This window comes from Thermobia domestica, chromosome 1 (genome assembly GCF_964235325.1).
Source record: "Thermobia domestica chromosome 1, izTheDome1.hap1.1, whole genome shotgun sequence".
Lineage (NCBI taxonomy): Eukaryota > Metazoa > Arthropoda > Insecta > Zygentoma > Lepismatidae > Thermobia > Thermobia domestica.
In genome coordinates, this window is record NC_137454.1 from 60291353 (window position 1) to 60317783 (window position 26431).

At 35.1% G+C, this 26431-nt stretch overlaps 1 protein-coding gene and 1 non-coding gene across 5 annotated transcripts in view; both read left to right on the forward strand.

The window, feature by feature from the left end:
- kis (chromodomain helicase DNA binding protein kismet) overlaps nucleotides 1-26431 on the forward strand; it is a 158499-nt gene that overhangs the window by 80280 nt on the left and 51788 nt on the right. For all 4 annotated transcript variants that reach the window (XM_081757548.1, XM_081757556.1, XM_081757560.1 and 1 more), the window contains exons 17-24: nucleotides 2476-2689; nucleotides 4963-5158; nucleotides 7646-7862; nucleotides 12116-12357; nucleotides 15974-16109; nucleotides 21566-21710; nucleotides 23307-23394; nucleotides 23807-23918. In XM_081757548.1, the coding sequence (XP_081613674.1) occupies nucleotides 2476-2689; nucleotides 4963-5158; nucleotides 7646-7862; nucleotides 12116-12357; nucleotides 15974-16109; nucleotides 21566-21710; nucleotides 23307-23394; nucleotides 23807-23918 (1350 nt within the window). The remainder of the gene's footprint in view (nucleotides 1-2475; nucleotides 2690-4962; nucleotides 5159-7645; nucleotides 7863-12115; nucleotides 12358-15973; nucleotides 16110-21565; nucleotides 21711-23306; nucleotides 23395-23806; nucleotides 23919-26431) is intronic.
- Nucleotides 23154-23234, forward strand: LOC145668638 (small nucleolar RNA U6-53/MBII-28). The gene has a single exon (XR_014128055.1). It is a non-coding gene; the product is annotated as a small nucleolar RNA U6-53/MBII-28 (small nucleolar RNA).

A 26431-nucleotide genomic window follows, 5' to 3' on the forward strand; every position in this document is an offset into this window, starting at 1 on the left:
ATCCAGTGTTCTCCGAAGCGTTCATCGAGCCATTGTCTTACAGACAAGGCGTAATGAAGGGGAGCTCCATCTTGTATAAATAACAGTTCATGTGTCTCGTCCCATTCAGAAATTGTAGGCTATATAAAATTTTCTAACATTTCCAGGTATCTTCCAGCGTTTACAGGATCTCTCAACAGATACGGTCCAATAATGTGGGAAGCAGTTAATCCACACCACACTGTCACTTTCGGCTTGCCCTGCATTTTTCACCGGTCTTTTTGAAATCACCTGTCCAATAATGGCTGTTATGACGATTAACGAACTCCTACATGAAACACTCCACAGACTTTTTTCAAACAGGTATGGATTATCTTCAAACAGGTATTAAGCATCATTTCTCAAAATTCAGCACGCCTGTCACAATCATCTGGAAGCAACTTTTCGACATAATGAGGACTTAATGGTCTGTAATGTTACTCTGTGGAGAATTGTACGCACAGAATAGTGTGCCTACCTTGTTGGTTTTGAAGGGCTTCTCTCGAACATCTCTTTCACTGTGGCCATCTTTTCCTCTGATACCGAAGTCGAGAGCCTACCTTGATCTCTTATGTCCACTACACTTCCGGTAGATATTAATTTTCTGTGGCAATTTTAAATTGTTTTTGCCACCCATGGTGACGCCTCCACCGTTGGACCTGACTGCCACACCTCAAATGTTGGTGCAATTTTTGTTCTCTCAATATTTAATCGTCCTGGCATTTCTGCGGCTTCAAAGAAACAACAAAAGCTTCACAGCATTTGGAAAAAGTGAAAAACATCATACTTTAGTCTACAAAACAAGATAATTTTTTTGTCTACACAATATCAATAAAAAATCACAGTTCAATGTAGGGAGTTACTTTCCGCCCACCCTATTTATACAGAGTGGACAATTTATCTGGAACATCCGTGATAACGGAGAAACCAAAAAAGGGAGAAAAGCGAAACTTTGCATGAAGCAACCATAAGGAGTGGGACATCGTTTTACGTATTAACCACCACCACCCGGTGAACAGTGTTGCCATCCCAGTATAAAGTTATATATTTCAAATGGTACTACGTCAGATTATAACGTATTTCAAATCAATATGTTAAACGAAAACTTAAAATATCACATTTATTATTCAGTGTTGCAAACTAAGGATGTGACAGTATCACAAACATCCAAAGTTCGGAAGCTTCTATTAAACATATAGCACAACGGAGATGGACAAGACATGTACATCGGAAGTACCTTAGTGCTGGATACTATGTTCGTGGTATGACTTGTTTTGAATGAATAACAACTAAGATACATGGGCTTGGAAATTCGAAAATTTTCAAAAGGCTTTATTTCGAAAAAATTCTTAGATAAGTATCATATCTAGTTACTTATGTGGTTTGCAATTGACAAAATAAATCATTTGTCGTTCACAGCACTTCGATATCTCAAACCGTTCCGGAGATATGATAAACATTGCTGAAGTTTCCAACACTGCTTAAATCCTGTAATTGCGAGGACTTATTGTAATTACACCTACTAAGTTATTACACCTAATGCTATAAAAGACAAGGAAAACAACAATCAATTTAAATATTGTCAACAGTGTTGCGAACTTCATCAATGTTTATCATATCTCCGGAATTGTTTTAGATATCGAAGTGCTATAAACGGAAAAATGATTTGTTTGCCAATTGCAAACCACACAAGTAACTAGATATGATACTTATCTAAGAATTTTTTTCGAAATGAAGCCTTTTGAAAAAAATCAAATTTTCAGACTTCGTTGCTATTCATTCAATACAAGTCATACCACGACCATAGTATCTAACGCTAAGGCACTTCCGATGCGCATTGTCTTCTCCATCTCCTTTGTGTGATAGAGGCTACCAAACTTTGGATGTTTATGATATTATAACATCCTTAGTTTGCAACATGAATAATAAATGTGATATTTTAAGTTTTCGTTTTAACATGTTGATTTGAATAATGTGATAACCTAACGTAGTGCCATTTGAAAAATATAACTTTATACTGGTGTGGCAACACTGTTCACCGGGTGGTGGTGTTTAATACGTAAAACTATGTCCCCTTCCTTATAGTTGCTTCATACAAAGTTCCACTTTTCTCCCTCTTTTGATTTCTCCGTTATCACGGATGTTCCAGATAAATTGTCTATATATATATATATATATATATATATATCAGATCTATACATATAGGCTAAACCGTGGTGGGGAAGATTGTTCAGTTTGTTTCGGTCCCCTGTTGGATAGTGGCATTGAAAATAGTCATATTTCGTTTTATTTATTTATTTATTTATTTAGTAAAACGTCGTATGTGGGAAGAAGAAGAAATACAACAATTCTTCATGTGGTTATTCTGTGTGTAATTTTCTGTGCCAAATGCAAACTTTACAATACAATGTTGTACCATATTTTCGTAAATAGTAGACGCGTCTTATTATTTTCCAGGTGCGGAGGAACAAATTCAGTTAGAGTACAAAACTACTCATGGAGAAGATCCAGATCCTGATGCTTATTTCAAAGCGTTGATCAATTCATCCGGTAAAATGGTTCTTATTGACAAGTTGCTTCCAAAATTGAAAGCAAATGGACATCGAGTGTTAATTTTCAGTCAGATGGTGCGATGCTTGGACATATTAGAAGATTATTTGGTATATAGAAAGTAAGTTAACGTCGTATTGTTGTCATATCTGGTTATGGTTCATTTATCATTCGATCGTAATATTTTCAGGACAGTTTGTCTGCGCCCCTCATCATAGTGTTTGGATGGAGAATTAATAAATTGTTCTGGATCGGGAAATCATATTTTGGAAACAAAAGGCTAATTACTTTTCATTTATCAATTGATATTTCAGTAACTTACTTAAATCTTGAACATTGAAGTTTAATATTTGAACTTATTCAGAGTCATGTTCGCAGCCATTTCATACTTCTTGCGGGCTGAAACTCCTATAACACTATCACTGACTGCTTATGTAAGTCCTGTAAGGAAAGTGAACCCCGGATTTCCAGGCTACACTAGATTTGTGTAACATTTACTACACTTTTAACAGTTCGTTTGCAATTATTATCCGTCCACCAATACTGGAATAAAGGATTGCTACTTCTTGTAACGGTCAAATGTTTCCTTATGTTAAGATCCTGCCTTACTAAAAATAATACAAAATTTACCATTTTTCTTTCGCTTGTTTATTCATTAGTGAAAAGAGGTAATGAAATGCAACTTACCACAATCATAGATAATGTTATTCTACAATAGAAAATATGAACCTGAAGAATGTTCAGTGTTGCCATCCATAGAAATCTTAGTGTTGTCAGAAAACAATTCCCCTGAAACTTAAGTTAAGGCAGTTAGTACAGGAACGAACTCAACTGCATTTGATTAAGTATCATGTTGTTTTGGTATGATGTGAACTATTTTTTAAATAACATTATTATTTAATTTAAATAACTGTACGTTAAAACTATTTTGTTTGTCACAAACTAAATACAACAATTCAGTGTCATATTATCTGTTGTAGAATAACATTATCTACGATTGTGGTAAGTTGCATTTCATTATTTCCTTTCACTCATGAATAAACAAGCAAAAGAAAATTGGTAAATTTTGTATTATTTTTAGTAAGGCAGGCTCTTAAATTGAAAAAGTGGAAGTACTTCATTCTTGCATTAACATCACTGAAAGAAATGTTTTCGAATTGTTTTTCATTGAGACAAAGCCCAAAACAACTTAAATAGTGGACATTTTTATAATAGGTAGAATTGTATAAGGTCAGATCAAAAGAAAAGTACAAATTAAACTTGTATTTTCAGTTACAAAGGTTTATAGGTTCACGTTCAGGACTTTGTAGAATACCAGATCCAAGACTGACTTCAGCACGAAGTTGAATATTGTCTGTGTATATTTCTTGTCAACTTACTAAACTAATATGAGAAAAATATTTAAATACATAATAAGATATATATATATACATAGTTGTAAATACGTTAAATTTCATATATTAACAGTGAGTACAGCATATATGGGAACCAGTGTGCAAAGTGACATGTAAAAATTAATATCAAAGACATAACATTTGATGTCAAAACTGTTAACAAAAAATAGCAGTTCTTCATTCATGTGTTAGTGGATGGATAATAATTGCAAACGATGTGTTTAAAAATGCAATAAGTGTTTTACAAATCTGGTTTTGTCCGGGAATCCGTGATTCATTTTCTTTACAGAACTTAAACAGAATCAGTCAATGAAAGTAGTATGGGAGTTCCAGCGTGCAATAAGTAACAAATGGTTGGGAACTTGACTCCCAAGCGAATTGAAATATTAAGCTAAAATGTAGAGGTCCATGAGTGCAACGGTAACCTTTATTATTTTACTATTTCTAATAACTGTATTTTAAAGTTTAACCACACGAAATGTATTTGATTATACTTTTTCCTTCCGAAACTTGAAATAACTATATTCTAGGCTCCCTTAGGCTAAATAGCATTCCAGTTTTCTGTATGGTAGAACCCTGTTTAATCCTGTAGAATCTCGTGAAGATTTGGATCTTATATTAAGTCTTAGTCTCGATGCTGGGAAGGAACGCTGAATTCCAAAGCAAGTTTTCTATCTCCTTTAGCAAGTAACACAATGTGGTAGCTACATTTCTGCTGTAGAAAACTATTATGTGTATGTGCGAAGTCAGGTATGAGTGTTTTGCACTCATAATGAAAGGATAAGACATTAGACCTAATTTTCATTTCGAAACGAAAAATAAGTTGAAATTGAAAGATAGAAAAACTAGTAGGATAATAGAGCATTCGTAGCTGTTAGCATGTGGGTGTAAGAAGTTCGGAAGCTTCACAGTCTCGTTTATAAAGAAGTATATACTTTTAAGTTTTCACATTAAAATAGTCTGTGTATAGGAGTAAAGAATGTGAATTTACTGTTTACAGATATCCATTCGAAAGAATTGATGGGCGAATACGAGGAAATCTTCGACAAGCTGCTATTGATAGATTTTGCAAACCTGATTCGGACCGTTTTGTTTTTTTACTGTGTACAAAAGCTGGAGGTTTGGGTATTAACTTGACAGCTGCAGATACAGTAATTATCTATGACAGTGACTGGAATCCTCAGAATGATTTACAGGTAAGATTAAATTAAAACATATATATAAAAGATATGTTCAAAAAGTAAGGTAACATTTTTTTTCAGAAATCTTTGTCTCGGTTGCCTATTCTGTTACAGGATATACATGACACTGCAAACTAACATTCCACATAGTCGCCATATTTGTCTAGAACACTTGTTCCAACGGGTGACCAGAGCATCAATGCCATTATGGAAGAATTCTGGTTTTCACTGCGTCCTGTGCCTCTTGCACTGTGTTGAAACGTTGTCCTTGAAGATGCTTCTTCATTCGTCCGAAGAGATGGAAATCGCTGGGTGCAAGGTCTGGGCTGTATGCAGGGTGTTCCAAAACCTCCCAGTTGAAACGTGTGACATGGTCACGGGTGAGATAGGCTGTGTGGGGTTGAGCATTGTCATGTAACAACAAGACACCCTTCATTAGTGCTCCAGGTCTTTTCCGACGTATGGCCTCCCTGTCTGTTCCACGTCTGGCAGTAGGTCCGAGCAATGATCTTGGTACTCGGTTGAAGAAATTCCAGGTGAATCACACCAAGGTGGTTCCAAAAGACAGTGGTCATTGTTTTCTTTGCATATGTTACTGTTTAAAACTTTTTTGGATGGGGGCGATGAAGGAGGTTTCAACATCATGGAGGCACGTTTCGATTCAGGTGTTCACAATGGCACAGGTGTATCATCACCCGTTAATGACGCGATACAGAAATGAAGAACCTTCTTGTTGATAACGAATCAGGTGGTTCAGACTAGTGCTCATTCGTCTGTTTTTGTCCGTTTGTGTGAGATTCCGTGGTACCCAATGTGCACACACTTCGCGGTAGCCAAGCGTATTGTGAACAATACTGTGAACGGAACATACGAAATGTTCAATACTTCTGCAATGTGTGACAGTATGATTTGCCTAATCATTTCCTCCACCTGACAAATGTTCTGGTCGCTAGCAGAGGTTAACAGTATGCCACTTCGATGCTCATCAGTGATGTCAGTCCTCCCATTATCAAACTCCCTACACCAACACCACACTTGTTTTCACACTTCGCACTTCAACATTTGACCATGTTTCCAGTAGCCCTGCCATCTTCGAACTACGATTGTCTTCGACTGCGTCACCGGGGATACTACCCGTCAATACCTACAACACACAAAAAGTTACTAACATACAGTGGTTCATTTTTAGGGCACTTATAGTACTTTTTGATCCTGCCTGATATATATATATATATATATATATATATATATATATATATATATATATATATATATATATATATATATATATATATAGAGAGAGAGAGAGAGAGAGAGAGAGAGAGAGGGGGAGGGGGGGTAGTCCGGAAGTGGGCGTAATCCCCTTTAGTTTCAACAGTATAGTGTTAGTTATGGTAGAATGTCTGTACACGGTTACCTTGAAGTCTTGAGAGTTATAAACATCGGTATTGTCACCATCCATGTCATAACACAACAGAATTCTGCGCCAAGTTCTCGCAGATGTTTTGCGGAGATACTCCGGAGTCACGAGGGTAAAAGCGTGATCCACAGCTGCTCGTAATTCTGCGTTGTGTGATATCTAGTGTTTCTTACTTGTTGCTTTATGAAATCCTAGAGAGCATTGTCTGGTGACGTCAGATTGGGACTTCTTGGAGGTCAAGCAAAGGGAGCTGGTGAAGATGCACAGCCTCTTCCAATCCAGCGGCCAGGAAACGTCTGATTCAGGTAATAACTGTTAACAAGCAGAAAGCAAATGAACAGGGATAACCATGTTGCCATACAATGCTAATCAATGTTACCAAACAAATGTGGATAAAACCTAAAACCGTCAAAAAAAAACACCAATTAGGAGTACGCCCACTTCCGAACGACCCTATATATTAAAAAAAGGAAAAAAATCATTAGTCTCTAAATTTGTAATAATTTATTAATGATAAATAGAGGACTTTTTTTTTTTTTTTTTTTTTTTTTCTCATTGTATCAAATGCGAGTTATGAAATTTGTAGTAAGAAAAGTGAAATGGGCCAAAATTCTTCGGTTCGATTCTAGTTTCACTGGAAATTTGTAATACTTTGAATTTCTTATTATAATTTTAGTGATTTTTGTCTAAAGCGTGATAAATTTTTAGTTTCTTTTTCGCACTTTATTGCCAAGGATTTAATGAAAATGCCTTTTTCGAAGGTTATATGCTCTTTCATCTGTTGTGTAAACAGTTTTAATTGATTCATGACCATCGTGTGCAAAAATCACAATATAATCTATGTTCCATGTTCTATAGACTGTTTTTTTTACTAGATCATCCACAAATATTCATTTGATACGGGAAACACATTATCGAGACTATCTTATCCCTTTACTTGTGAAGTTCAAACAAGTAGTGTATTAAATATGTAAACCAGTGAAAAGTATACATCAAGAAAGGTATTTTTATTTTTTTTTTTTTAAATACTGCTCAATTTCAGGAAATGAAGATTTTCACCTGATTCTATATCTTTTTTTCAGGCTCAAGCTCGATGTCACCGTATTGGACAACAGAAGATGGTAAAAGTTTATAGGCTTTTATGTCGTAGTACGTATGAACGCGAAATGTTTGACAAGGCTTCTTTGAAGCTAGGTTTAGATAAGGCTGTTCTCCAGAGCATGAACACAACGCAAGGAGGCAAAGAACATAGCAGCAAACAACTTACGAAGAAAGAAATTGAAGATCTTTTGAAAAAGGGTAATTTATTTTTCATTTTTATAGAAAACTGAGTCTCTTTTAGCAGTAATTACTTAAAGAAATAAATCGACGCATATTAATATTTAATAACAATGACGTACCATTAAATACGCCTCGATTCTTTTAATAGTTTTTTTAAATGAAGGGGTAATTTGGATAAGGGCGTATCGACCTATTTCCGGTAATATGAGATATACATATTTTCTGCAAGTTTGAGCATGTCCGCATGTGTCTAGGTGATGGTAAGGTAATATCTCTGCTCCGTAGCGAACGCCTGTCTCCAAAAATATTGTGTGAATACGCTGGTTAATTGGATAATGGCGTTTGTTTTTCTGCTCTCCTGAAAAATAAAAGAATTGCTAGTTAAGCCCTTATTCAAATTTTTCCCTCAAATTATATGTACCAAATACGTATGTTCTTTGGGATACTCCGCAATTTTACTCCACTCTTGAAATTTTACTGCAGCACCATATAAAGTAAATAAAAATGTTTTAAAACCCAAATACATTCGTATTCCTTATGTGCATAGGATTAATTAGAGCAAAAACGCTGAACATTGTGTGTTAGTAGTAGTCTTCTCTGTTAAAAAGTTAAGAGTTCCTGCATGCGTGGATTACATTTCTGTAGCACTGTCATCTTCGTTGACTAGTATGTGTTAGAAATAATTTCATATAAAATAATAAAGTAGCGTACAGCCTGTGTGCTACGAGAAGACTCTGTACCAGGGTGGATTGATTTAAATCAAGATTTCAATCACTTGATTTTTTTAATAAAAATCGTTGATTTAAATCGAATTCCAAAATAAATTAATTTAAAGTGAAAATAAGTAAAATCCCGTTTCTGTTTTGTTATTTCGATAATGGAAATTAATAATCATAATACAATGAGACTCAAATGTACAGTATAGTATGAAAACAAATGTCATGCAGAGGATGATTAGGGAAAATCCCGTTTTGAACAGGTAACGGAGCAATCCTGCTTTCTTCTTGTCGTAACATTGGGTTTGGGTTTTAAGATCGTTAACTATTCCAACGGGGAAATCACTATCGACATTTAAGACGAAAATTCTTTTATGTGCGTGTCTGTTTGTTTGTTCCTAGATAATAGGGTGTATTTAGAGGGGTCCTATCCTCTCTCCAGTTTTGTTTTTTGTTTTATAACTTTAGGCGAAATTTATGTATTTCATGCTGCAAGGTAGTTCTAGTTTTTAAAAATAGGCCCCTGCCAAATATAAGTAACTTTTGTGAAAAAAAGCGTCATTTTGATAAACGTTGCTGTACTTTTTCCTTAATGCTTAACCTTTTAAATTATATAATTAAATTATTATATTTAAATTATATTATATTTGTAGGTGATAGGGTAGAATCTTCATTATTCGATTAAAAAAGTACCAGTAAGGCTTTTTACTTCGTTCTCTTCAAGACTGGAGGCATTCTAGAACACGTTACATATGCTTTCACGCCTTTCTGCGTTGAGGCATAGTGTGTGATGACGTCAAATTTAAAAAGATGATATTTTTGTTATGCGTATTATTATTTTGCATTTTGCGGGTTATATTTTGCATTCAGAAGACTGAAATTTTGCACACTCGTTCAGTGCACCCCTTAATAATTTTCAGATGTTTTCAGATCTCTGTGTGGAAACAGCGGGATCCAGAGAGGCAAAAATGTTTTTAAAAAAAGAATATTTTTAACAAAAACAGCTTTTTTTCGTGATTTTCCCGCCTCAGATGGAGACATGAATGGTACCGTTTGAAAGGCTGTTCTATTCTGAAGAAAATGATGTATGTACTATGCTCCTAGGATAAATAGGGATGTCGCAGGAAACTGTTATCTGAGATCCTGTTTTGTACGTGAATCTGGGGTATTTAGGGAATATTATCTTTCGCGGGCTTACTTTTGCACCTACAAGATGAAATTTTTCACATTTACTCAGTGCACTCCTCAGTATTTTTCAGATTTGTTCCAGATCTCTGCCTTAAAACAGGAGGAGGGGTCCAGAGGTATTTAAAAAAATATATATATATATATATTTTTAAGAGAAAATTCCTTTTTTCGTGATTTACCCGCCCCAGATACATGATGGAGACATTTGAAGGGACCCGTTCGAAAATTTGTTTTATTCTGAAGAGAATAATGTACAAATCATGATCCTAGGATAAATAGGGATGTCTGAGGAAATTTTTATATTACATCCGGGTCATCGTGGGAATGTTCTTAGCTCATTGTTAAATAATTTCCTCACCCTTACTACTCTAAGATACAAGCTTGAAATTTTGTACATACATTTAGTACACCCCTTAGTGTTTCCCAGTTGATTTTGAGATTGTGCGTTAACACAGGCGAATCCAGAGGGGATAGAAAGAAATAAAATAAAATAAAATAAAAAAAACATTACTCTCAAAATTTCCCTCTTCAGGGACATGATAGGGAAATGTGAATATTACCGTTTCAAAAGCTGTTCTGTTCTAAAGAGAGTGATGTATGTACCATGATCCTAGGATAAATAGGGATGATGCTGTAGCTGCTTGACTGATAGTCTATAATTTAAGTTTAAAAAGAGCCATAATTTAAAAGGATTAAGAAACATTGTTTGGGATTGATATAGGTTAACGATTGGGGATACCCCAAAATTCAACCCCAATACTTTCACTTAAGTGGCATAATTAGCATTTAATACTAATTCCTAATGCTTTTTCTTCAGTTCGCGACTTGTATTATACGAGGAGAAAGATTTGATTTAAATCAAAAAATTCGATTTAAATAAAAAAAAATCAACAAAAATGGTTTTTTTTAAAAAAATGATTTTTTTCCACCCTGCTCTGTACAAAGGGAAGACAGGATAAAAAGTGGCAAAAAAAAGGGCAACTATATTTTCAGTATCTGGAGGTGAAAAATGGTTTATGTTTGGGTTTTCCGTGTGCTACGGATGAGTTATCAAGTATTGTCAGCGTGGTGCAGTGAATTTACACTACATTGACCTCCGAAAATTTGCTCAAGGAAAGTACCAATCAAGAACCTTAGTCGTATTTTCAAGTGAGGTACTGCTTTTTGCGTAGAATGTTCTTTATTTACGGAATTCAGAAATTATGTATAACAGAGGTAAGTGAATATAGTAATAAAAAATTGTTGAAAAACAAATAATTCGGTGCATTGAATCTCGTACTACTATTTTCCAACAATGGCAAATTTGAAGAGAATGGTCAGGCAGTGAGAAAGATTTTCAGAGGTGGACGCTATTATAAATTTAGTTCACTGTCGCAGCAAGTTGTCAGTTCAACTTACTTGTAGTGTATCGGTTGCGGAATTGTTATTCTAGTTAGTGTTTTATTTGTTCGTGTCCTTATTAGTGCTGCTATTATTGTTGACATTTTAATGTGTTTTATCGTGGTGATTTTGTTGAATAATTTGCGTTTGTCACGAATCTTTGAAAGAACATAGGAAAAGAAGACAAAACAATGTACAGGGAAGAGATGGAAATCATTAGTAATGTTATCGACTCATGACCAAGAAGCTAAAACTAAGCAGTGCGTTCTCCTTATCACTCCTGCCAACAAACGTGCAGCAGTTGCAACACGTACTTGTGTGTATACAATTAATAAGGTCCGCGAAGAATCAGATGAAAGAAATTATATCTCGTGGTAAACACTGAAAGTAATATTTCTTTCAAAGAGGGTTGGTTCGGATATTCTACCCCAGACTGAGATTCTCTCCTACCAGAATTTTTTAAAGACCAAAATTCAACATGTATAACGTAAGTTTTTCCTCGAATATAAAAATACTCCATTACCACCCCGGAAGGGATTTTGCGAAAGAAAGTCTAGAAGTACCCATTTTTTTAGTTGACTTCTGTTCTGAGCTAGGTAATTGCGTGGTAGTTCAACCAGGTCATTTAACTCACCATTCAAGATTTTCTGAAGTTTTTCCTCCTCAGACCAAATAGGTTTGGAATTGGAGGCGATCAAAGTTTGGGAAAATAACACATGTACACAGTTTCCGAGATTCTGCTTTGAGATTGTACTCTAAATTGAACGTGTTATAGCTCGAGATCTAACAAACGTGGGTGCGTGAAAATTTTCTCAGAGAAGCACCAAGGTTTGTAGATTTAAGGAAAAAAAAAAAATCCCGAAGATAGCCAACTCTTTTTGTTAAAAATAATGAATGTTATAACTTAGGTTTGTATGAAACGAATATACCAATTTTGTATTATTGTTGTACAACGTAGTATTTATATGTTGAAATTTATACTTAAAGGTGCATATGGAGCTATTATGGATGAAGATAGTGCTGGAGATAAGTTTTGTGAAGAAGATATTGATCAAATTCTGGAACGCCGTACACAAGTTATAACATTAGACTCAGAAAAAGGATCAACATTTTCTAAAGCAAGCTTTGCGAGTTCAGGAATTCGTTCGGATATTGACATAGATGATCCAGATTTTTGGAAGAAATGGGCTAAAAAGGCAGATATTGATATGTCTGAAGGAGGAGACAAGGTTGGTATTGATTATTTTGTATTGTTTTAAAGCCAGTTACAAAAGTGATAATCCGTATTGTAGATTGCTATATAATTTTGGATAATCATCTATTGCAGTAAATAGTTTTTACAAGAGTTTGTAATATTTCTTCTAACTTAAGCGGCTTGGTCTGAAGTACTTTTGTAATCTATCTTAATTGATATATTTTCTTCAAATAATCGTATCCAGAATGAACAACTTTATATATAGTGGAATAGTAATGAACAATACATTAAATACTCGCGTAGAAAACACGTAGCAAATTAAAACTTACAAAAAGGGTTTGATCAAATCAGCATGCATGAGAGAATAGCAAATCGTTCATCTTTGGTAGAAAGTGCAGTTATTGTTTAGACATTTTGTATTTTTGATGATTTAGTACTACGAGCAAGTCGCTCCATTCAACAAACCATACGCACCTATGTTCCAAACGTATAAGCAGTCTTATTAGCAGGTTACGCTGGCATGCTATTAATATGCTAACCGTTTGGATTGAATTAACCCCTTACCGCATGCCGTGCCACATACCCTTTTTACACTTTAGCTTTTTTGTGATTTATCAAAGGCATTAAATGACTGTTTTGTCTGCTGTGTGAGATATTGACATGTATGAATAAGAGATTTTGGTGTCATCTTGCATGTTCTTTGTGAGTTGAAGTGTATCATATATACTTATTTCTCGTCGGAATTGAGTGCAAAATCTAAAATTCAAGTTTTAATTCATTTTTCAAGTTCCCATATGAGGATTTCGAATACTTACTATTTTTTTTTCTTCGCTAAAAGAAAAAAATCACGCAGAAAGGGGTTAATATTATCGTCAACTTAACATTTTTCGAGATACATATACAGCACTGCAGCTATAAAATTCAAAAAATTCGCTTCGATTGCAAAAACCTTGCCGATCAACCAAGGTCAGAAAACATTGAAAACAGTGTATTCCGAGGTCACATACCAGGCTGTAGTCAAATCTGACGATTAACACTCTGAGGGTGTTAGGTGAGCTTGGTGTCCCATAGTCCAATGTAGTTAGTTTTTATGACCTCGTCAAAACCATCCGGACCTATTGATGAGATGTGATTTTGAGTTTAGTGTGGCTTTTAGCAGCGAGAGTATAAGAGACATGGACCTTGCTTAACGTGTGATATCCGAACCACATGAGCTCTCCTCGGGAATCGAACCCGCATCTTCTACGTCAAAGGCGCGTACGCCAACCGAATTTGCGAGTGGATGTTTGCAAGAAACACGGGAAACTTGCATGATTGTAGTTTTCTAAAGAGAATTATAACGCACATCGAAAAGAAAATATTTTTCTGAAATCCTAAGGAGCATCCTGAAATTCTAAGCAATGATTAAACAAGGCTCTCGCGCCGAAACCTGTCGACGGGCACGAGTTTCTAACATAAGTGGTGCTATACATCTTGTGAAATTATGAAGTTATAATTCACTAAGAGTTGGTTCCGGATGGTGAAATCATGAATGTCAACCTGTACTTTGAATAATTGAAGGAGATATATGACAGCATTCGAAAAGCATACTACATTGGTAAGCAGAAAGCGAGCTTCGCTGCAGCAAGACAACACAAAACCTCATACTTCTTGATGTGGAATGAACTTGGAGGGAATTGAAATGATGCCACATCCATATAATCCGGACTTCTCACGTTGGGTTTTTATTACTTAGTTCATAGCAGTCCTCGCTTGCGATGCTTTAAAAACGAAGAGGAAGTGGAAGCTTAAATCCTGTTCACATGGAAGGACAAGTGCTGTTATTTGCATAGGATCAAACTGCCGAAAGGTGGCTTCAGCTGGTGCAACACTGGCTTCTGCCTTGAGTATTAGGCAGCTTTTGCTTAACGTGATGCATAAAGCAAGTAAATGATAGAAATATTGAAGAACTTGTGACAATCTCGTATTACTGCCTTTTTCGATGTAAAATACTCATTTGTGGATCATTCAGTTACGTAGGATGGGAGAATCACGATTTCTCAGGAAAGACATTTTAGATAAATAAGGCTAGGTGATAGTTACTCCTGTGCCACCAATTCCAAGATACATTTGGGCAGGTTACAATATTTATATCCAGTCCAAATCCAGAACATAAGTGGTCGAGGGTCGCTGACTACTATAAGTACCTTCATCAATCCCGTAGGGCCCATTGTACCTTAAAAGATACAAGTAGTTTTTAGTTTATGGGATACCCCATAAACATCTTTTATAATCTTACATACAGGAGTTCGGATATTAAGTTGAGCTATACAATACTGCTTTCCTTCGTACAGTTTCAAAGTAATGTGTTGATTTCTCCCTTTACAAGTTTAGCTAATCTGTGCAACCTATATAATTCGCTCTATCACTCCATAATGAAGAGTATATAATATGTAACATGCGTTTGAATGAAGCATTGATCAATCCGGATATATTCCCATATGACTCACTTGTGTTGTGTGATTGTGATGGTTAGAAATGCTGGTGTACCGCAAAAGTACACTGGTCGCTAACGAGAGCAGATTTTCTGATGCGCGCTCCTTTTTCTCTAAAATGTCTTATTGATACAATAGACCATTGGGAGACAAAGATGCGACACTAAGGGACCTCCCCCTTTCCCCTGACTGATCCCTCCAAACATATTGCAGTCTTGTTAGGATATAATACATTGAAACAAGAGAATCATTATTGCTATATCAGGATGAACACCTTCATGTGAAGTGTGTATCCCATTGCATAAGGAAGATTGTGTAATGTTCAAATCAAGATTGTGGAAGACATCTTCATGAATAGTCTACGGATATTTTTTTTTTCAAATTTTATCTTTCACTGTCGTGAATAGGTGTGAATTATATATACGTTCAAAATACAGTATTTTAAATCTGCATTGGAAATTTTGTTTAAAAATTCTCAAGAACTTTCTTCTTTTACGTTAACGTATTAATCGAGATTTCTACTCAATCTGCAACCTGCTGTTCCGCAAACAGGAGAAAATTGCGTCAATACTCTGGTCGGTGAGAGGAAATTGTTATAACTGTTGTAAATAAAATCTAAAATTTAGAATAAGTCTTCAAGCCATAACTCAGCTCCAGCACGCCGATATTTGATAAAGTTGGGGAGGGAGAAACGATAAGACATATTCTATACAATACAGTTATTCCCGCAAAATCACGCGATACATAGCCAGTGGGTTTCCGTGCATGTGGCCAGCTGAAAAAAGGTCATTGTAAACAGACGAATTCGAACAGTAAAGATTTTAGGGAAGAATTCCAACAAGAGTGTGATAAAATCGACATGACTATAATTCGCTCCAACTGGTTGCAATGGAAAGTGAGGTGCAGTGCAATAGTGTCATATGGCCTCAAATAGATTATCATTTCTGATGGTGGGGAGGATTTTAATTCAGATTTTAGTACTGACTAGATTTATTTCTAGAGATCGCGAACAACTCTCCACAAATATCGAAGTATAAATCTATCGTATGTGATAGGCAGTTTTATATTAGTAGCTATTTTATATTGTTCAAACCTATTGTGAGCCAAGTGTGCATGTGTGTTCTTCATGTGAAATAAACTTCAGTATTAGTAAATGTATATTTTATTTAATTTCAGAATGTGTTAGTTATTTCGGAGCCTCGAAGAAGAACCCAGATTAAAAGATACGGCCATGATGAATCAGTAGTCGATATGTCAGAGTTGGATAGTAGTACTGATAGCGATGAGGAAGGAGGTTTAAGCAGAGGAAGAGGTATGATGAACTTGTATTTCAAGTTGTAAATGTACTGCAGATGAATGAATAATATTGTACATGAATAATTCAGTTAACATAAAAAATTATTTTGAAATTTTTACAAAGGTACGCGCGTGACATGATCACGAAAAGAAGGTGCTAAAGAATACAAGAAAGGGTAAAGTGAACAAAACTAGAACAAGAAGCTATTAAGAAATCATAACAAAACTTAGAAGTGGACCTCCATCTTACATTGAAGCCTGATTAACGTGAATTGTGTAAAAATATCGTTGTCAACATGCCATACTAATTCCTTGCGGTTTGTACAAAGGAAAGTAAATAGTAACAATGAGTCACTCAAAATGCACACTGGAATAATTACTTAATTCTCATTTTTCAGCATAACCTGCATGACACGTACTACAATTTTTAGAGTAACTTTAACTTTATAAATGTTCTTGTGAGAAGGCATAATCATTTCATTACAATTTCTTTGCTTGTGTGCAGCAGTGAAATAGCAACACATTGGAGAGACTTAAAATTAGGTTTAAATCTAACATACTGTTCGACACCACTAAACTTATCTCTTAATGTATCTGTTTTCCTTCGATGCTATTCTCGTATACGTGTTTTCCTATACGACTTACCTTTTCGAGTTGCGATATTAACACCATTAATACAACCTCTGACAAAGACCCGGGTTCGATTCCCGGCGGGAGCTCATGTGGTTCGGATTCCACGTTAATCAATAGGTCCACGTCTTATATAGCCTCGCTGCTGAAAAGGACGCTAAAGTTCGGTGAAGGCGCTGTGCTCGGCCTGGCAACACTGGCGCAACGAAACACTGCATACGAGTAGCGACAGGTGCCACCATTGTGGACCCACCGTTTAGTTGTGAGTCAACTGTGGTCAGTGTGAGACACGTAATACCAAGTGAGTGTTAGTGTGTCCGGTTCCAAACTGATAACAGTAAAAGGAACGAACAAAGAATCAATTTGAAGGTTTTTTTAATTTTTGAAAGCTTGATAAGACACCGAAAGAAACCCATGATATTCTGGTACAGGCTTTTGAAGATCAAGCAGTGTCCTTCAAGTGTGTTCACTAGTGGTTCAGCTGTTTTCGAGAAGGGCAGGATAATGTTTCTGATAACCCCCGTAGCGGAAGGCCGTCAAGCTCTAGCACAGATGAAAACATTGAAAGGGTGAGGATATTAATCACGAACGATTGCCAATTAACTGTGCGAATAATTGCTGAGTAATTGAACATTAGCCGTGAATCTGCGAGACTTATCCTCACCAACGACTTAGGAAAAAGGAAAACGTGTTGTTGACTCATGTCACATTACTTGATTGATGACCAAAAGCACTCACGTGTTCTTGCCTTTCAGGATTTTATCGCTTTGGCGGATGAAAATCCAAATTTCTTGAACTGTATTGTTGTTGAGAATGAATCCTGGTGTGTGAGGTACGATCCGGAAACAAAAAGCATAGAATGGCGTTCTCCTGCATCACCTCGTCGGAAAAAAGGTCAAATCAGAAAAATCACGCATCAGAACTATGCTAATTACCTTTTTTGACAGTAGTGGCATAATCCACAAGGAATTTCTACCTGAGGGAACAACATTGAATGCTGTTACGTACGTTGAAATTTTGAGACGTTTTATGTACAGAGTTGTCTATCGGTCACGAAAAAGTCACGAAATGAGAAAACGGTCATGAAAGTCAAGAAATTAATCTTTTGGGTCACGATTGTTTTTATCTGTACAAATATACATACAGACTGGAAAATTTTGTTCAAAATTCACCACCAAAGATGTCTATGATCGGTTTTAGACGCTACAAAATCGCATAAATGGAAAGTCGGCCTAATTCGCATCCAACTTTGCACTTGAGAATGTTCCGAAATTTTATGGTTTGATAAAGAAAAGGTCACAAAATTTCATTTTGGAATTTTAGTAGACACCCTAATGTACAAAGGGTACGACCTTGGTACTCAAAACATGGTTCATTGTTTCTGGTTCACGGCAATGCTCGCCCTCACACAGCCAATATCGTCAGACAATTCCTGGCCCAAAATGGGATGGTGCAAATTGACCATCCACCATAATTGTCAGATCTGAATCATCCTGACTTTTTCCTGTGCCCACGCCCCAAACTCGCGTTGAAAGGAAAGAGATTTGACGATATTCCAGACATCCAACGGAACGTGACAAGGCTCCTGAGTACTATCCCGAAAAGACTTCTCAAAAAGTTTCCAGTACATGTACAGCTGTGCTCAGCGTTGTCATCAGTGACGAAAATTTTCCGATTCATAAAAACATACCCCACTTATTCCTACATCGTTGTATAGCCGTGATGTGAGGTGGAAAATTTTCTTCTATACTTTTCCGGAAAATTTTCCGTTTCTAAATATCAGTGAACAAGTAACAATTCCTCAGTATTCATAAAATTAATTGAATTTATGTATAAAAATGCTAAAAAGTGAAAGATCGTTTAAAGAATCTGAAAATTTTCATGGCCCAGACAATTTTCAGTACTATGTAGGAACAAGTTAAACAATGTTTCATAAATCGAAATATTTTATGTGTTGTATGGAAAAATTGAAGAACTTTTTTATGAGTCGGAAGATTTTCATCATTTTGAAGCAAAAAGTAAAAACTTTTTGTGAATCGGAAAGTTTTATTGCTCTGTAGAAACAAATGTAAGGAATTTTCATGAAGCGGAAAATTTTCATCTCGTTGTAGAAACAAGTGAAAACACTTTTCATAATCCGGACAGTTTTGGATATTATGTATAGTGATGTTAGGTGGAAAATTTTCCACTATATTTAACTGCGCATTGAGATATAAGATTCCTGTAGAGGAAAATTAGACAGCAACAAATTATAATTTTCCATTAGATTTCGGGAACCAGAAAAATTTTCTAATATTTCAAGTTGTGAAATAAAAATTTACCCAGTGTTTCTCTCTCTCTCTCTCTCTCTCTCTCTCTCTCTCTCCTCTCTCTCTCTCTCTCTCTCTCTCTCTCTCTCTCTCTCTCTCTCTCTCTCTCTCTCTCTCTCTCTCGATTATATTTACTTATTTATAAATGTTGCAGAATGTAAATCTATAAAAGTAGTAAAGCTATGAGAAAACCGTCTTATGCGTATTAAACTGACGAAATCTAATATTGTAAGAACAAAGGTGGATTTTGAGGGAAGAACGCATTGAAGTTTTTGAAACATTCTTGAAATGAATGGTTTAGATTTTCACTTCATGAAACTTTGTAAGACAGTACTTATTACCAATAAATTCTACGGCTAAACAACGATGTAGAATAAATGGAGTATGTTTTTGAGTCGGAAAACATTCATGACTTTTAATAAATGGAAATTTTAAATAATGGAATTGGTTATTTGTACTCTACGAACTCATGTTCTCTGCACTTTGCATACACACACAGAGCAAGAGAGCGAGAGAGGGAGAGGGGAGTTGAGTTGCTTTTGAGTTTAACGTTCCTTTCAGCAGCGAGACTATATAAGACGGGACCAACTGATTAACGTGAAATCCGAACTATATTAGCTCCCGCTGGAAATCGAAGCCAGGTCTTCCATGCCAAAGGCGCGTATGCTAACTGCTTAGCAACGAAGGAGCTCGCAGATGGAGAGAGAGAGAGAGAAACACTATGTAAAAGTTTACTTCCCAACTTGAAACAGTAGAAAATTTTCCGGTTCATGAAAGCTAATTGGAAAATTATAATTTGTTGCTGACTAACTTTCCTCTACATAAATTCAATTTTGTAGTTCTATGTGCAGTTAAATATAGTGGAAAATTTTCCACCTAACATCACTATACATAATATCCAAAATTGTCCGGCTTATGAAAAGTTTTTTCCACTTGTTTCTACATAGTGATGAAAATTTTCCGCTCTATGAAAATTCCTTTCACTTGTTTCTACAGAGCAATAAAACTTTCCGATTCACAAAAAGTTATTTTACTTTTTGCTTCAAAATGATGAAACTTTTCCGACTCATAAAAAGTTCTTCAATTTTTCTATATAAGACAGAAAATATTTCGATTCATGAAAAATTGTTTAACTTGTTCCTACATGGTACTGAAAATTGTCTGAGCCATGAAAATTTTCAGATTCTTTAAACGATCTTTCACTTTTTTACATTTCTGTACATGAATTCAACCAATTTTATGATTGCTGAGAAATTGTTACTTGATTACTGACATTTTTTTAGAACGGAAAATTTTCTGGAAAAATATAGCGGAAAATTTTCCGAAATGGATATTTTGTTACAGTGTGTACTTACGTTGTCATTTTGTGGCATATTTCCACCTACCTAATATCAGTTTATATAATTTTTCTTTCTTAATGAACCCATATTTTAACTTTGTTCTTTCTACTTCTCCGTAAAGTTGGTTTTGCTTTGCACCTTTTTCCTGACGACATTAAGTGCATATGTTTGAAAATTTGAAAGGTATTTACCTTGTTGACGTATGTATTGGATTAAAAATTATTGTAGTAAAGTAATTTTAATTATTTTCGTGAATTCAACAACATTGTTTCAAGATAATTTCTTGTGTTTAATGCTATATACAGAAGAAAGTAGTAAGTTTGAACTCACTGTGTTAGCTTCTACTGTGAACAAATGATGCAAAATATGTATTGATAAATCTTAACTGTGTAAGAATTCCGGAGGAATTTTGACTAGCGTAATATTGGCATAATATTATCGTTCTTGCGCAGGAAAGGTTTTGAAATAATGTAAAACGACTTTAGAAAAATTTATATTTGTAACTCATCTCCTTGTTCCCTGAGGACAGGTGTTTATGTCTGTCCTCAGGAAACCCACGCACACAAACACCGTGTGCGTGGGTTTTCTCGGGGTTCTCCCGTTTCCTCCCACTTTCTTCATTCCACCATTTCATTCCTCTCTCATCATCACCGTCTCCTTTAGCCTAACCGGCATAAACGTGGGACGTAACACTCAAAAATTTCATTTCATTTCCTCAGGAAACATGAAGTTGAGTGATATAATGTATAATTTACCGTATCTGCTTGCAGTCGTCATATTTTGTCGCTGATTTTCGTTCTTCGATTAAATCCCTAAGTAGTAAGAAATGTCTGAGGATACGTAAAACAGTACAAAAACCACAAAACTGAATACGGTTAAGAGAATACGATGGGCAACAATAGTCATTTCAGTAGCTACTTTGCATATCGTAAAACATGCGTTTGATGTGTTCTTTTGTTTTTTATGTTGGTTGTATCTTTCTTAGTACAGTTTTTGCTTCTAGAAAAGATTCTTTGAATGAGGGGGGGGGGGGGGAGAAAAGTAGTGATAGATCATGAAGAATGGAACGTTAACTCGGTAAGTTCATTTTACAATAGTTTACATACTAGTACCAGGCTAAAATATTTGTTTGGTTTTCACAAGAAAATATTCAGTGCAGAATTTAATTTGTATTAAAATTTATTTCGTTATAGGGAGAAGAAGTAAGTCTAAGTTCGGAAGGCGCCAGAAAATGAAATTCTTCCGAGATGATTATGTGCCTAGAGAAGGTGAAATTGTTTACGGAAGCTGGGCTAGGAGTGAATGCTTTAAAGTAGAAAGAGGATTACTAACTTTCGGGTAAGTTTTATAAATTAACGTCAAAGAAAGTTGGTGATAAGTTCTCAAACTATATTGTACTTTTTGTAATAAATGCCAGTCACTCAGTACAGCTTGACGTCAGGTGAAACATGCGGAAAGTTTCCCTCGCGACATTTCTAGTTCCAGTACAATCGAGATAATTATATACGGACTAGCAGAAATGCTCGTTCTTTGCGTAGAAAAATAGGGTTAATGAAAATATTTGAAAGGTACATACGAACTTCTCCCAGTTTTAGGATATTTGTTACAAGTCAGATTTCACTGGATTTACGTAAGCCCACACATAAGATTCTGTTCAGAATAAACCCACGTCAAATGTTTTTTTTTTTTTTTTCGAACCCCAAAGCGTTTGATTCACGCAAATTCATGCAAATATTTAGGCAAAATGTTTAGTTGATCCCTATCACCTCGAAAATGGAAGCGCGTGTTTATATAGTTAACAAAATTTTGATCTGTGTGCCAGGATTTCAAAAGAAATTTGTAATAATAGTGGAAAATATTTTAATTTCTGTACATACTCTCCGGAGTGAAATTCTCGAATACGTGTAACTCAAGTTTATTGTGCATATAGAACATTTGGGCAAAATGTTAAATAGAGAACAAGGAAAGGTAATCCCTCGTTTGAAATAGTGAATTCCTTAAAATTCTTTTATTCTTAAGCTTAAATGTGAATATAACATTGAAGTAAATTTCAATTTTCAAACACTACAGTTTCAGAGACTTCCCATTTGTAATCAGATCTTTGAATGGGGTCGGCAGAATTCACATTTGTTAATACATAAACATACAAGATAACCCAAGAGACCAAAATTATATCTTGGGGAAGAGATTTATTCAACGGCGGATTCCTTATTTTTCACGGCTATTCCCCTTGCTACATTGCCAGTTACAAAGGATTATAAATTATCCTTACGTAATGCAATATCACTTTTTTGATTTAGTAATTCGCGGGATTGAATCCAGGCGAAATGAATTTTTTTTTTGGATATTTAAAGCATAAAGTTTGTGCAAGAAAATTTACCACAGGAATTGGGTTCATTGAATCAATAAACTGTTTGGCAACACTTCATTAGAGACAATACAAAACTTATTCGTCTCCATGTCAAAAATACATGGAATCGTGTGGATATTAATTACGCATTAGCTTAAGGCGATCATTTTCGTGTGTATGTTAATTTTAGTCAGTCAACAACGTATGTTATATTGTTAATTACTTATTATTGCCGATCAATGTTACTTGTGTACTTCATCTGTATTCTGCATTAAAGGTCCCATTTATATATATTCGCATAAACTTCTTTTGAATCTTTGTAAACTTGTGAAATTATGTAGAACTGCTACTAGTTTTTCCATGACGTTTATATGATCACAAGCATCTAAACATTAAATATCTTGAGAACGTATTTAGGCCGATTGCCTTTGTTTTAATGATGTTTTGCCATGCTAATACTGAGAAAGCTTTATTGGGCTTCCGATGAGTTAGAAGCACATTAACTGAAAAACATCCTTGTGTATTCTAGCTTAGTACTAATTTGTTTCTTTTAAAAGTAACCGAAATATAATTTCTTTTCGTAGCTGGGGAAGGTGGCCAGAAATACTTGTCCATGGACAGTTTAGAAAAGGCTGGAAAGAAAGTGATATTGAAGACTGCGCCCGTGTTATAGTAAGTATTTAGTAAAACTCCATTTCGTTTCTTTTCAATGTTTGATGTGCAGAATAGTCAGGCTAAGTTTAGTGTTAGAGTCCATGTGTAAAAGTTCTTGTTTTGTCACTTCTTAATTAGGTTAGTTAAAATTTCACACTGATTATGGAGCTGGTCCGATTCTTCTACATAGTAAGTACCTTGTAGTAGATCTTTCTCAAACTAAGGTGTCAGTCATCGGTGATATATTGCATTAATATATTAGGGAAGTCGATCCACGTGGAAAAAAAAAAAAGGATCATAAGTAACATATAAGTGATATTGACATACAAAGTCAACGAAGCATTAAAGACTACATGTATGGAAATAAGACTGTAAATATTTACGTCAATTATATTGCGAAATTGACCTTATATCATTTTTCTTTTTATAGCTTCTCTACTGTTTGAAATACTATCATGGTGATGATAAGATAAAGAGCTTTATATATGATTTAATAACACCTACAGAAAATGGAGAATCAAAAGTGCAGAGAAATCATATGGGTAAGTGATCTCATTAAAATTTTTCATTGTAAATTGTAAGAAAAGTTATATTTGTACTGTCCGTTCCTTCTAAATTATTACTTACATCAATTATCAACCATACCAAATTGCAGCATTTCGTTAAAGGTTATAAGACTGGTGGTTAAAAATTAGGTAAATAAATTATTTGGAAGATGTCAGTTTTGTGCATTTTATTTTTTGTTTTTAAACTATCTTCAGTTCCTTTTTGTAATTTCTTGATAGTTACGAACGTTATTTTTTTACAATCGTTAAAACTTGATTTAATTAAATACACTAAAGTCGTATAACAAATATACAGTACGTTGTACAAGAACATTTATTTTATTTTTCAACATGTAACTTAACAGAGTAAGCGCTCCTTTCTTCAAGCTTTCTCTTGGTTATATGGTAAACGTGTGCATCTTCGACGTGGAATCTTTTCCTGGCTGGTGCCCATGTTGGTCAGATTCTACGTTAAGCTGTAGGTCCAGCTGCTGAAAGGGACACTAGACTAATACAGTATAATATAGTACACCCCTTTCTTTGTATTTCAGTTTGTCACTCGATATGATGGATGTTCAGAAGGTGGTGAGAAACTGTCTTAGCTTCCCTGTAGGGAAATCTTAGGAAATGACTTTTTCAACTGTAATTTACTGTAAAGATTTTAAACATGTGCTGTCAAAATCCCTGCCATGGAATTAAATTTTTCACTTGCTTGCTTGTGTCGTTTGCAATAATTGATAACAATTATTCATTGAAATGTCCAGTAAGTCAGAGATCAATTTCAGAACATCAGTTTTTTTTCCTTTCAGTCTCGTATATCTTTCGGTCCATCAAATCCATTCCTCGTATATGTGCATTATATTTCATCATCATCAGTGGATACGCTTCATTTAATGTCTCAGGGTCGGCGTTTCGCTACTTGCCCTGGAAACGGGTAGGGAAATTCATTCTTTAATAAAGCTGAGGAATAAATTTGTTGGGAAATTGAATTATTTCACGTTGTTTAGTATCGTTGCCGTTGAGATAGTAGTATTGTTGTTCTCGTTAGAATGTGAGATACAAGCTGTTGCTAAATTTTTAGTCTGTATACAATTAGATATTTAATTTTTAAATTTTGGATTCTACTAAACTTCGTTCAATCTTCGCCTGTATTTAGATGTCAGTGCATTCAACAACTTTTCGATGCCTAATAAAAGTTCTATTATTGAGAAAAATAAATAAAATAATCTAACATCCAACTCCAGAGAAGACTTTATCTGTCAGTTGCCAGATATGTTAAATTTTTCACATCCTCTCGCAAGAAATAATAAAACTGCTTCAGAGTGGAATCTTTTCAGTAATCATCTTAATTTCCAGAGTGTGCATGGAGCACTATCTGACTACAGTTTTGCGAACGAACCTATTAAGCAGGAGACACCGGTTCGATTCCTGGTGGGAACTCGTGTGACGTTTGGATCCCATGTTAATCTTTGGGTCCACTTCTCGTAGAGCCTCTATGCTCGCAGTAAATGAAAAAAGAACCGAAATGAACCCATGATTGGCAAAGTAAATGCTAAACGTTAAAAGAAAAGAAAAAATCCAGTGTGACGAAGTCGATATTTTCAGTCCTCCTCTCCCAGACGTGTCTACTTTCTCCGTAAAGCTTAATTTTGTGGTTAATATTTCCCGGTTTAAACTACTCTAAATCGGGCTACAAGCTGCCACAGCCACATATTAGCAAATATGCATGAATTGAATATTGACTTTATTGTTCACCTTTAGGGTACATAGACACCCATAATAAAAAAAATGCATCGTAGTTAGCATTCCTTGCAAACCCAAGAAATAATATGTTAAAATATTCCTAATACTTCAATATTTATCAGTGGTCTACTTGCAGAAGAAATTGAAACCAAATTAGTTACTTAATTAAAATGTAGTCTTACAATTCGTAACAAGTTCACAAGACTAAAGCAAGTATGACTTCTAATTAAACAATTATTAGCGAGAAAAACTTGTCCTAAATAATATCGACCTCAGAAGAGATACCAGTTGCAAACAATAAATTTTATCAACAGTGGAGACAGGAAGGCAAAATATAAAAGCAACAGACATATCCCTCGTACGTTATCGAGTTAAGTTAGTTATATTAAAACTTGAAAACATCACAAAACCACGATTAACTCGTTTATTTGTGAAATTTGTGTTTTTCCATAAATGTTGCATTAATTAGTACTTTCGTAATTTGAGTTAAGTGTAACACTTTAATGTTGATCAGTTGAAACAACTTTATTCAATGCTGTAATCTCCACACATTGGACACTTAATAGTGTAAAGCTAGATGTTGTGCTTATATGATTTTCATTTCTGTCGAAAATCCCTTACGATAGAATAAAAGAACATGCATATTCACAATTTTGAACGTTAATTTCTTAGAGACAATAACCTCGGTCTTTTGACTGCGCTCTTAGATAGATCCTTCCTAGATGCTATCCGGTGTTCGTAGTATTTTCTTGAAATCATATCTTTAG